A 12833-nucleotide genomic window follows, 5' to 3' on the forward strand; every position below is an offset into this window, starting at 1 on the left:
GACATCTGTTGATTCACAGACTGGTGCAGCCCCATCCCACCCCCCCCTCCCCCCCCGATGGCTGCCCTCTGTAGGATTATCCCTATATGGAGGAAATTCTTTTGCAATTTGCTTGGTAGCGAGAAGGGGCGAATCACTGGCGTATTTATAATGGATGCAGTGTTTGCGGTGCACACGGGCCCCCGGGGGTCCAGGGGAGCCCACACCGCACACCCTGCACCCATTCATAGAAATACTTACCCTCCGGAGTCCTGCAGCGCATCAGCAGCTCTGCAGAAATCACTGGGAAAATGGCACAGCGCCATTTTCCCAGAGACCTGCGCATGCGCTGTAGACTCTAGGACAGGGCTAGGGTCCCCTAGGGACCCTTGTGCACAGAATCTACACAGCGCTGCTGGCTAGAGAGAAGGGGGCCCTGACAGTGCCTGCACACAGGCCTCCTCCTCTCTAGAAACACACCTTGGGTGAATGAATGTCTTGCTACTGTTCTGGAGCCGTTGTTTAATACAATAACCAAGAACTTCCCACTGAGCTAAATCTATGGCCAATCGACACATACTGGATCAGAGGCTACATTTTTCAGCAGGGGTAAAGGTAAGCATGGTAGCCAGACACGGAAAGGAATTTCATGATGGTCAAGAGATTACTCCATCTAACTCTGGGGCTGGATCCAGACGCTGGATAGCCAGATAGTCAACAGGTCGACCCCATATGGACGGCATGCAATAGGTTGACATGGTCAAAAGTTAGACAGGTAAAAGGTTGACTATATCTAAGGTCGTCAGTTACAAAAGGTTGACAGGTTCAAAAGTTTAACATGACAATAGTAGATGCACAAATGGTTAACACCAGTTTTATTTTATTTGTTTAACTTTTGCTTAATTCACCATCCATGTGGACTACAAACGGGAGTAGTAACCTGTGGCGAGAACAGCGGTAGTGGAGAGAGCCACCTTGCCCAGAGCATGACGAGCGAAGCAGGCCTTGCAAGGGTACATGGTACACTGATTGGGGTCAAATATGATAAAACAAACAAAATGACACCCCAAAAACTAAAAAAGCAAAACACTTTTGTGTCAACCATTTACACGTCGACCTTTGGACACTGTTGACTTTTTGCATATCAACCATATGGAGTCGACCTATTGAACCACATCCCTCTGCGACAACAGGAGTGGGCATCCTCATGGCAGCAAGTGTGTCTTGTGTGAAGCCACGGGGAGAGTAGGGGTGGCCAGCTACCACTGATTTCTAAAAAACATTAATGGTTTTGCACCGATTGTCAATGATTTTGCCATCAGTGGCAGACATCCAATGTCTCTCCACCATTTATGGCTGTGAGGCAGTGATGGATTACCCCCCTCCTCCCTTGGCACCAGAGGAACAGGACTTAGCCCCGACCCCAGCCATGCCAGTAACCCCCACCCCCTTTCCCGACTGGCCCGCTGATCGACACTCACCAATGCACGTTCCCGTGCCATTTATCTTAACAATCGATGGTCACCAGTGTTGGTTAACTCACCTCTGGCCATCCCTAATTAAGAGCAAGGACTTTCCAAAGCCAAGCAAATATGTGTATGGCGCATTCCTCCTTACTGGTTATAGGGTGGGTGAAGTTGGTACATTCTATTTGCTGCATGAAGGTTGCTATGCAGCTGCATACAGAACGAGGATGGTTTGCTAACAGAATGCCATAGGTACATCTTAATATGCACATATAACAAGAACCCACTTTTTTCCATCCTCTAGTGCAGCTGTCATCATTAGTCTTGCCACTTACACCTATCCCATTCTGGGTGCAAGAGATCCATCTAAAATTCGCTACATACTGCCCCATATGGATCTGCGTGCGACTCAGAATAAAAACCCAGTGTTCCCGCTCTGCTTCTCATTCTGTGCTTGATTTGTAAGTTTATATAACACTTATAGGGGTGCAGGCATGGGCACTATTCTGGGGAATATATAACAAGCACAGCCAGGTTGGTTTTTGTCTCTGACATTAATTCCTCTTTTCAGAATTGCGCTGTGCCTGCATCTTGCAGGCTATTAAATTAGGTAGACAGTATAATACTGTGATGCTGACAGAAAATTGCTGCTGCTGTGTGATCTTGGCTTTGTCTGCAGGTTATAAAACAGAACAGGTCAGCTGCACAAAGGAACTTATTTCTGTTTCCCAAAAAAAAGCAAGACATGACCAATAGTGAGGAAAAGGAAACCGATCCTGTGACAGACGCAGATTATTTGCACAGTGCATGTGAGTTTCGTTTCTCTTGGCCAGTTTACTTTCATTGTTTCTTTCTCTTCTGCAAGAGCAGAAAGTCAGTGTGGCTGCTCCTGTGTCATTACACATTACTGATGCTAGGCAGGAACTCTCAGAGGCTTCTCTCACACATAAGATCCAGACTTACACACAGCAGCATTATGACCAGTTCTCCCAAGCACTGCACTGTAGGAAGGAAGTCTCGGCTGTTTGCAGTGGAATCTAATTGTTATTCTAATGACTTCTACTTTACATCCACAGGCAGTGGATACCAGATTCCCTCTGTGACTGCGACTGACTGGCCCATGCTGGCTGATGGGGGCTGTGCGTATTCAGTATGTATAACTATAGGACCCCGCGTCAGGGCAGCAAGGCTGCACAAGTCACTGGGGCAACAACTATCTGAATTGTTTCATGGAAGTCAGGTGTTTAATCTGATGTCCTATGTCCCAGGGAACCTCCATGGTTCTCTAGAGAAGGGGTTTCTAGTCCTGGATCCCCGCTGTGTCCCAGACACTGAGAATAGGCTGTACAGCATCCTCAGAGAGTATAAGCAGGACATCCAGCTGTGCAGTTACAGGGAAGGGGAAGGAGGCCAGGTCTGGCAATGCTGGTGGGACCTGAATGGAGGAGCGAAAGAGATAGAGAGGTCACCAGTTATGAGAATGGACACAGTGATGCCATCTCCATTTGTGGACAACATCAAAGGTTCTGCTGTGTTTTACTCGCTGGAAGACGCCTGTGCTGTACTGCAAGAGGTGAGTTACACTTGTATTTGAAAACGTCTACATGCGAGAGAACTTGTGTTTTTTATTTACTGGTCCTTTAACTCTTTAATTGCTGCACAGGTAGGATCTTTTTCACATCCAATAGAACACTGAGGTGGCCAATGGCATAAAATATGAGACAGGAGGCATCTGACTGCACAATGGGATAAACAGTATGTGGAAAAGGGTTAATGGGTAGCTGACAAGTCTATTTTAAACAAATTCTTAAAAGGTGATAGTTAAGGGTTCATTGGATTTGGAATAATTGGATGATCATAAAATAGGGATGGGCATCAACCATCAGTGGCTAGAAACCATCAATGGGTTTTCCATTGATTATGGAGATCTGATGGTTCTCCACCATAGATTGCAGAGAAGCAGCAATGTTGATGTTTTTCTTTACTTTCCCCACTGCAGGTGACACAGCTTGAAGCTCCAACCCCTTCCCCCACCCCCCAGTTTGCCTCTCAGCCCCACCACCTCTTTCCTGATAGGCCCACCATTAATGGTTTCTCGCCTATGGTTTCATGCCTTTAAAGTTAAGCACCAATGACACCATCATGAATGGTTAACCCTTTGATGGCCATCCCTATTATTTTAAATGATTGCCTCTTTAATACATTGGCCAGAATCGCCGGTCACACACCGATGCCTGCATCACGCAGACTACATTTACTCCTGTGACTTCAATGTTCAATGCCCCGTGTTCTACATAGTCAAGCAAATACTGTACAGATTTTACTAGTTTGGATAATAATATTCTCTGTGTGTTACTGATAAAGCTGACCTCAAATCTCCTGTAGTTTTTTCTTCTTCTAATAATGAAGAGTCGAATAACTTATGATTAACAGTAATATATATTTCTTTCTTCATTTAGAGTTCCACAGTTATCCCAGAAGCTAAAATGGTCTTACAGTTAATGGGCCAGAATAAGACTCCGGAGAGAGGACACTTTCCTATTATTGTTTTAGAGGGACTTGATGCCACAGGTAAGAAACAATGTTATTATTAGCAACTTATCTTCATTATCATTAGAGAATAAGAGGAATATGTAGTAAGCAGTGATAAAAGTGGAGAAGTGAGCCAGTGGAGAAGTTGCCCATGGCAACCATTCACCTGATCTGTTTAGTTAGATAGTATGCAAATTATAAATGTTACGTCAATGTTGATTGGTTACCATGGGCAACTTCTCCACTGGCTCACTTCTTCATTTTATCACTGCTTAGTACATGTCCCCCTTAGTATATTATTTATGTATTATCAGTTCTTTATATAGCGCATACATTTTTCTGTAGCACTGTACAGAGAACACTAGACCATTCATATCATTCCCTGTCCCAGTGGAGTTTACAAATCTGTATTTCCTATCACATGTACAGGGGAGATGTACTATGCCTTGGAGAGTGATAAAGCAGAGAGAGATAAACTACTATCCAAGTAGATCCTAACTGCCATGTTACAGGCTTTATTTGAAAACTGACACTTAGGAGCTGATTGGTTGGTAGTTTTCCTTTCTGCACTTACCTCTCTCCACGGCTTTGTACTTCTGCCCAAACTAGGGTTATGTTTTTTTTGTTGGTAGCCAATTAATCTACTGGGATGCCGGCATCCTGAACACGGATGCCGATCAACAGGGACTATTCCCACTCGTGGGTGTCCACGACACCCATAGAGTGGGAATAGAACTTGTGGCAAGCCACCAAGCCCGTCAGCGGTTCCTAAACTAGGTCTTCAAAGCACCCTAACATTCCAGGTTTTAAGGCTTTCATGCTCGAGCACAGGTGGTTTCATGAGTACAGCAGTCATTTTGATGTAACCATTTGTGGCCCAAATTTGGGAACTACTTTAATATGTCATTACGATTTCTTTTGTACAGAATATCCCTTCCAACGTGGATTCAGCTATGTTAGCAATGCATGTTTTCCATATATCCTCACCTTAAAAATGTATCTGTCAGTAATGAATACAGTATGTCTGTGCTCCAGCAAGGAGACTTGGAAAACATGCACTGTTTGGGTTCCCTGAGGACTGGAGTTGGGAAACACTGGTACTGTATAAGCAATTTATTTGTTTCTTGAAGGAAAATCTACACTAGCGGAGGCTCTCAAAAGTCACCTGAAAGCCACATTGCTTATATCACCACCAGAATGCATCCAACGGTGGAAAAAACTCTTTGTTGAGGAGACAACACTGATAAAGAGAGCATACTATGCCTTAGGTAACTACATTGTGACTGTGGAAATAGCAAAAGCATCACAAATGGCTCCGGTTATTGTGGACAGGTCAGTTTAAAATAATATTTAGTTCTATGGGCAGGTTTGTCTGATGATGTGAAGATGTTACAAAAATATCTGATCTTTGTAGGTTCTGGCACAGTACAGCTGCCTATGCAATAGCCACTGAGATTGGGGGTGGTGTCCACAACCTGCCAGTTCACCACCATGAAATTTACAGTTGGCCAGATGATCTTCTTAAACCCGACCTCATCATTTTACTGACTGTCTCAGACGAAGAGCGAATCCGCCGTATACGGAAGCGTGGGCGCCCAGAAACACCTGATGAAATGAAATTAGAGGCTAACATGACATATCGGCAGAAGTAAGTCTAATAAATACTGTTTATATCAGCTTCTCTGTACTTGAATCATGTACTAAAGGGCTCATGTACAGTTACTGTAGATGCAATATTTTTAGATAAAAGCGCAGGTGCACAATTTACCTAAGAAAAGTGCATTTTTGTTGTGCCACTTGCTGCGCCGGATGTATCTGTATACAGTATGGGGGTCATTCCGACTTGATCGCTCGCTAGCTACTTTAGCAGCCATAGCAAGCGCATAGTCGCCGCCCACAGGGGAGTGTGTTTTCGCTTTGCAGAAGTGCGAATGCCTGTGCGCCAAACACATTTTGTGCAGAACAAGACCAGACCTGTAGTTACTTATTCTGTGCAATGATAGCTGCAACAAGTGACACGGTAATGACGTCAGATACCCGCCCATCAAACGCCCGGCCACGCCTGCGTTTTTCCAAACACTCCCAGAAAACGGTCAGTTGCCACCCGGAAACTCCCACTTCCTGTTAATCTTCTTGCGTTCGGCTGTGCGATTGGAATCATCGCTAGAACCAGTGCAAAACCAGAAATTACTTTGTACCCGTACAACGCGCGTGCTCATTGCGGTACATACGCCTGCGCAGATTAGCTATTTTTTTTCACTGATCGCTACACAGCGAACATCGGCAGCTACCAATCAACTCGGAATGACCCTTTCACGGTTCGGCGGGAGACTGTGCAGGGGAGCCAGCTCTTACCTGTCCGGTCCCTTTGGAGAGGTCCAGCTGGCGGAGGTGCGGGCTGCTGGCGCTGGGCAGGGTGTGCTGGGAGGACAGGCAGGGGCACTGGTTGGCAGCTCAGAAGACTGTCAGCATGTCCCTCCAGCAGGGGTTAGCAGTGCTGCTGTGGAGCCAGGGCCTGGAGGAGGGAATTTGCCAGTGCAACGTCTTTCACAGTATCTGTAAAGCTAGTTCTCTGTGCTCCCGCAGCGTCTCCAGTGTCAGGTTCTTGTTACAGCAAATTACCCAAGCCTCCTGAGATAGCCTTACACAGACTGCCGACTCTGTTCCCATGTCCTACCCAGCTACCTGTTCCGGACGCCGCAGTAACCAGCCTTCGGAATTCCTCCTTTAAAGTACTGGGTCACGGTTCCGGTATCCTCAGCCACCCGCTAACCTACAGTCGTATCTCTATTCAACTGTCTTTGGCGAACCCTGTTCAACTACTCCAAGTAATAAATGCGCAAGACCTTCATCCGTCCCGCTCGTTTGTTATTCAGAGATCCAAGTGCACCAGAACCATGTTCCCCAAATCCGGATCCACAAGAATCCTCAGACGTGACAGTTTGCACTAGAGATGAGCGGGTTCGGTTCCTCAGAATCCGAACCCCCCCGAACTTCAGCCTTTTTACTAGAGATGAGCGCCTGAAATTTTTCGGGTTTTGTGTTTTGGTTTTGGGTTCGGTTCCGCGGCCGTGTTTTGGGTTCGAACGCGTTTTGGCAAAACCTCACCGAATTTTTTTTGTCGGATTCGGGTGTGTTTTGGATTCGGGTGTTTTTTTCAAAAAACACTAAAAAACATCTTAAATCATAGAATTTGGGGGTAATTTTGATCCCAAAGTATTATTAACCTCAAAAACCATAATTTACACTCATTTTCAGTCTATTCTGAATACCTCACACCTCACAATATTATTTTTAGTCCTAAAATTTGCACCGAGGTCGCTGTGTGAGTAAGATAAGCGACCCTAGTGGCCGACACAAACACCGGGCCCATCTAGGAGTGGCACTGCAGTGTCACGCAGGATGGCCCTTCCAAAAAACCCTCCCCAAACAGCACATGACGCAAAGAAAAAAAGAGGCGCAATGAGGTAGCTGTGTGAGTAAGATTAGCGACCCTAGTGGCCGACACAAACACCGGGCCCATCTAGGAGTGGCACTGCAGTGTCACGCAGGATGGCCCTTCCAAAAAACCCTCCCCAAACAGCACATGACGCAAAGAAAAAAAGAGGCGCAATGAGGTAGCTGTGTGAGTAAGATTAGCGACCCTAGTGGCCGACACAAACACCGGGCCCATCTAGGAGTGGCACTGCAGTGTCACGCAGGATGTCCCTTCCAAAAAACCCTCCCCAAACAGCACATGACGCAAAGAAAAAAAGAGGCGCAATGAGGTAGCTGTGTGAGTAAGATTAGCGACCCTAGTGGCCGACACAAACACCGGGCCCATCTAGGAGTGGCACTGCAGTGTCACGCAGGATGGCCCTTCCAAAAAACCCTCCCCAAACAGCACATGATGCAAAGAAAAAAAGAGGCGCAATGAGGTAGCTGTGTGAGTAAGATTAGCGACCCTAGTGGCCGACACAAACACCGGGCCCATCTAGGAGTGGCACTGCAGTGTCACGCAGGATGTCCCTTCCAAAAAACCCTCCCCAAACAGCACATGACGCAAAGAAAAAAAGAGGCTTTTTACTGATATTTGGTGTTTTGGATTTGACATGCTCTGTACTATGACATTGGGCATCGGCCTTGGCAGACGACGTTGCTGGCATTTCATCGTCTCGGCCATGACTAGTGGCAGCAGCTTCAGCACGAGGTGGAAGTGGATCTTGATCTTTCCCTAATTTTGGAACCTCAACATTTTTGTTCTCCATATTTTAATAGGCACAACTAAAAGGCACCTCAGGTAAACAATGGAGATGGATGGATTGGATACTAGTATACAATTATGGACGGGCTGCCGAGTGCCGACACAGAGGTAGCCACAGCCGTGAACTACCGCACTGTACTGTGTCTGCTGCTAATATATAGACTGGTTGATAAAGAGATAGTATACTCGTAACTAGTATGTATGTATAAAGAAAGAAAAAAAAACCACGGTTAGGTGGTATATACAATTATGGACGGGCTGCCGAGTGCCGACACAGAGGTAGCCACAGCCGTGAACTACCGCACTGTACTGTGTCTGCTGCTAATATATAGACTGGTTGATAAAGAGATAGTATACTCGTAACTAGTATGTATGTATAAAGAAAGAAAAAAAAACCACGGTTAGGTGGTATATACAATTATGGACGGGCTGCCGAGTGCCGACACAGAGGTAGCCACAGCCGTGAACTACCGCACTGTACTGTGTCTGCTGCTAATATATAGACTGGTTGATAAAGAGATAGTATACTCGTAACTAGTATGTATGTATAAAGAAAGAAAAAAAAACCACGGTTAGGTGGTATATACAATTATGGACGGGCTGCCGAGTGCCGACACAGAGGTAGCCACAGCCGTGAACTACCGCACTGTACTGTGTCTGCTGCTAATATATAGACTGGTTGATAAAGAGATAGTATACTCGTAACTAGTATGTATGTATAAAGAAAGAAAAAAAAACCACGGTTAGGTGGTATATACAATTATGGACGGGCTGCCGAGTGCCGACACAGAGGTAGCCACAGCCGTGAACTACCGCACTGTACTGTGTCTGCTGCTAATATATAGACTGGTTGATAAAGAGATAGTATACTCGTAACTAGTATGTATGTATAAAGAAAGAAAAAAAAAACACGGTTAGGTGGTATATACAATTATGGACGGGCTGCCGAGTGCCGACACAGAGGTAGCCACAGCCGTGAACTACCGCACTGTACTGTGTCTGCTGCTAATATATAGACTGGTTGATAAAGAGATAGTATACTCGTAACTAGTATGTATGTATAAAGAAAGAAAAAAAAACCACGGTTAGGTGGTATATACAATTATGGACGGGCTGCCGAGTGCCGACACAGAGGTAGCCACAGCCGTGAACTACCGCACTGTACTGTGTCTGCTGCTAATATAGACTGGTTGATAGAGAGATAGTATACTACTAATATTATATATACTGGTGGTCAGGTCACTGGTCACTAGTCACACTGGCAGTGGCACTCCTGCAGCAAAAGTGTGCACTGTTTAATTTTAATATAATATTATGTACTCCTGACTCCTGCTATAACCTATAACTGGCACTGCAGTAGTGCTCCCCAGTCTCCCCCACAATTATAAGCTGTGTGAGCTGAGCAGTCAGACAGATATATAATATATATAGATGATGCAGCACACTGGCCTGAGCCTGAGCAGTGCACACAGATATGGTATGTGACTGACTGAGTCACTGTGTGTATCGCTTTTTTCAGGCAGAGAACGGATATATTAAATAAACTGCACTGTGTGTCTGGTGGTCACTCACTATATAATATATTATGTACTCCTGGCTCCTGCTATAACCTATAACTGGCACTGCAGTAGTGCTCCCCAGTCTCCCCCACAATTATAAGCTGTGTGAGCTGAGCAGTCAGACAGATATATATAATATTATATATAGATAATAGATGATGCAGCACACTGGCCTGAGCCTGAGCAGTGCACACAGATATGGTATGTGACTGAGTCACTGTGTGCTGTGTATCGCTTTTTTCAGGCAGAGAACGGATTATAAAGTAAACTGCACTGTCCTCACTAGTAAACTCTCTCCACTCAGTCTCTACACTTCTACAGTAACAGTACTCCTCCTAGTCAGCTCCAGTAAATCTCTCTCAGTCTCTTATAATCTAAATGGAGAGGACACCAGCCACGTCCTCTCCCTATCAATCTCAATGCACGTGAGAAAATGGCGGCGACGCGCGGCTCCTTATATAGAATCCGAGTCTCGCGATAGAATCCGAGCCTTGCGAGAATCCGACAGCGTCATGATGACGTTCGGGCGCGCTCGGGTTAACCGAGCAAGGCGGGAAGATCCGAGTCGCTCGGACCCGTGAAAAAAAACATGAAGTTCTGGCGGGTTCGGATTCAGAGAAACCGAACCCGCTCATCTCTACTTTTTACACGGGTCCGAGGCAGACTCGGATCTTCCCGCCTTGCTCGGCTAACCCGAGCGCGCCCGAACGTCATCATCCCGCTGTCGGATTCTCGCGAGGCTCGTATTCTATCGCGAGACTCGGATTCTATATAAGGAGCCGCGCGTCGCCGCCATTTTCACACGTGCATTGAGATTGATAGGGAGAGGACGTGGCTGGCGTCCTCTCCGTTAGAATAGATAGAGACACTTGAGTTGATTACTTAGTAATTTTGGGGAGCATTAGGAGTACTCAGAGTGCAGAGTTTTGCTGATAGTTAGTTACTAGTGACTGACCACTTTATTATTTAATATAATCCGTTCTCTGCCTGAAAAAAAACGATACACAGTCACATACCATATCTGTGCTCAGCCTCAGTGTTGCTGCATGATAATATCATCTATGTATATCTGACTGTGCTGAGTGCTCACTGCTCACACAGCTGAATTGTGGGGGAGACTGGGGTGCAGTTATAGCAGGAGTACAGTGCACACTTTTGCTGCCAGTGTGACTGACCAGTGACCACCAGTATATTGTCTGCCTAAAAAAGTTAAACACTCCTGTGGTGTTTTTTTTTTTATTCTATAAACGCATTCTGCTGACAGTGTCCAGCAGGTCCGTCATTCATTATATTATATAAATATTTACCTGCAGTAGTGTTATATTTTTTTTGTTCATCTCTATCATCTTTATCATCTCTATATTAGCAGACGCAGTACGGTAGTCCACGGCTGTGGCTACCTCTGTGTCGTCAGTGCTCGTCCATAATTGTATACCTACCTGTGGTGGGGGTTTTTTTTCTATCTTCTTCATACTAGTAGTTTAGGAGTCTGCTGACAGTGTCCAGCAGGTCCGTCATTATATTATATATACCTGCAGTAGTGATATATATATATTTTTTATATCATTATCATCTCTATACTAGCAGACGCAGTACGGTAGTCCACGGCTGTAGCTACCTCTGTGTCGTCAGTGCTCGTCCATAATTGTATACCTACCTGTGGTGGGGTTTTTTTTTCTATCTTCTTCATACTAGTAGTTTAGGAGTCTGCTGACAGTGTCCAGCAGGTCCGTCATTATATTATATATACCTGCAGTAGTGATATATATATATATTTTTTATATCATTATCATCTCTATATTAGCAGACGCAGTACGGTAGTCCACGGCTGTGGCTACCTCTGTGTCGTCAGTGCTCGTCCATAATTGTATACCTACCTGTGGTGGGGTTTTTTTTTCTATCTTCTTCATACTAGTAGTTTAGGAGTCTGCTGACAGTGTCCAGCAGGTCCGTCATTATATTATATATACCTGCAGTAGTGATATATATATATTTTTTATATCATTATCATCTCTATACTAGCAGACGCAGCACGGTAGTCCACGGCTGTGGCTACCTCTGTGTCGTCAGTGCTCGTCCATAATTGTATACCTACCTGTGGTGGGGTTTTTTTTTCTATCTTCTTCATACTAGTAGTTTAGGAGTCTGCTGACAGTGTCCAGCAGGTCCGTCATTATATTATATATACCTGCAGTAGTGATATATATATATTTTTTATATCATTATCATCTCTATACTAGCAGACGCAGTACGGTAGTCCACGGCTGTGGCTACCTCTGTGTCGTCAGTGCTCGTCCATAATTGTATACCTACCTGTGGTGTTTTTTTTTTTTTTCTATCTTCTTCATACTAGTAGTTTAGGAGTCTGCTGACAGTGTCCAGCAGGTCCGTCATTATATTATATATACCTGCAGTAGTGATATATATATATTTTTTATATCATTATCATCTCTATACTAGCAGACGCAGTACGGTAGTCCACGGCTGTGGCTACCTCTGTGTCGTCAGTGCTCGTCCATAATTGTATACCTACCTGTGGTGGGGTTTTTTTTTCTATCTTCTTCATACTAGTAGTTTAGGAGTCTGCTGACAGTGTCCAGCAGGTCCGTCATTATATTATATATACCTGCAGTAGTGATATATATATATTTTTTATATCATTATCATCTCTATACTAGCAGACGCAGTACGGTAGTCCACGGCTGTGGCTACCTCTGTGTCGTCAGTGCTCGTCCATAATTGTATACCTACCTGTGGTGGTTTTTTTTTTTCTATCTTCTTCATACTAGTAGTTTAGGAGTCTGCTGACAGTGTCCAGCAGGTCCGTCATTATATTATATATACCTGCAGTAGTGATATATATATATTTTTTATATCATTATCATCTCTATACTAGCAGACGCAGTACGGTAGTCCACGGCTGTGGCTACCTCTGTGTCGTCAGTGCTCGTCCATAATTGTATACCTACCTGTGGTGGGGTTTTTTTTTCTATCTTCTTCATACTAGTAGTTTAGGAGTCTGCTGACAGTGTCCAGCAGGTCCGTCATTATATT

At 44.9% G+C, this 12833-nt stretch overlaps 1 protein-coding gene across 1 annotated transcript in view; it reads left to right on the plus strand.

The window, feature by feature from the left end:
* Positions 1 to 2297: 2297 nt before the first annotated feature.
* LOC134909056 (UMP-CMP kinase 2, mitochondrial-like) overlaps positions 2298 to 12833 on the plus strand; it is a 36493-nt gene continuing 25957 nt past the window's right edge. The window contains exons 1-4 of the mRNA XM_063915460.1: positions 2298 to 3018; positions 3905 to 4016; positions 5108 to 5309; positions 5392 to 5625. Coding sequence (XP_063771530.1) covers positions 2356 to 3018; positions 3905 to 4016; positions 5108 to 5309; positions 5392 to 5625 — 1211 coding nt within the window. The 5' untranslated portion in view covers positions 2298 to 2355. The remainder of the gene's footprint in view (positions 3019 to 3904; positions 4017 to 5107; positions 5310 to 5391; positions 5626 to 12833) is intronic.

The sequence above is a fragment of the Pseudophryne corroboree genome, chromosome 4 (assembly GCF_028390025.1).
Source record: "Pseudophryne corroboree isolate aPseCor3 chromosome 4, aPseCor3.hap2, whole genome shotgun sequence".
Classification (NCBI taxonomy): domain Eukaryota; kingdom Metazoa; phylum Chordata; class Amphibia; order Anura; family Myobatrachidae; genus Pseudophryne; species Pseudophryne corroboree.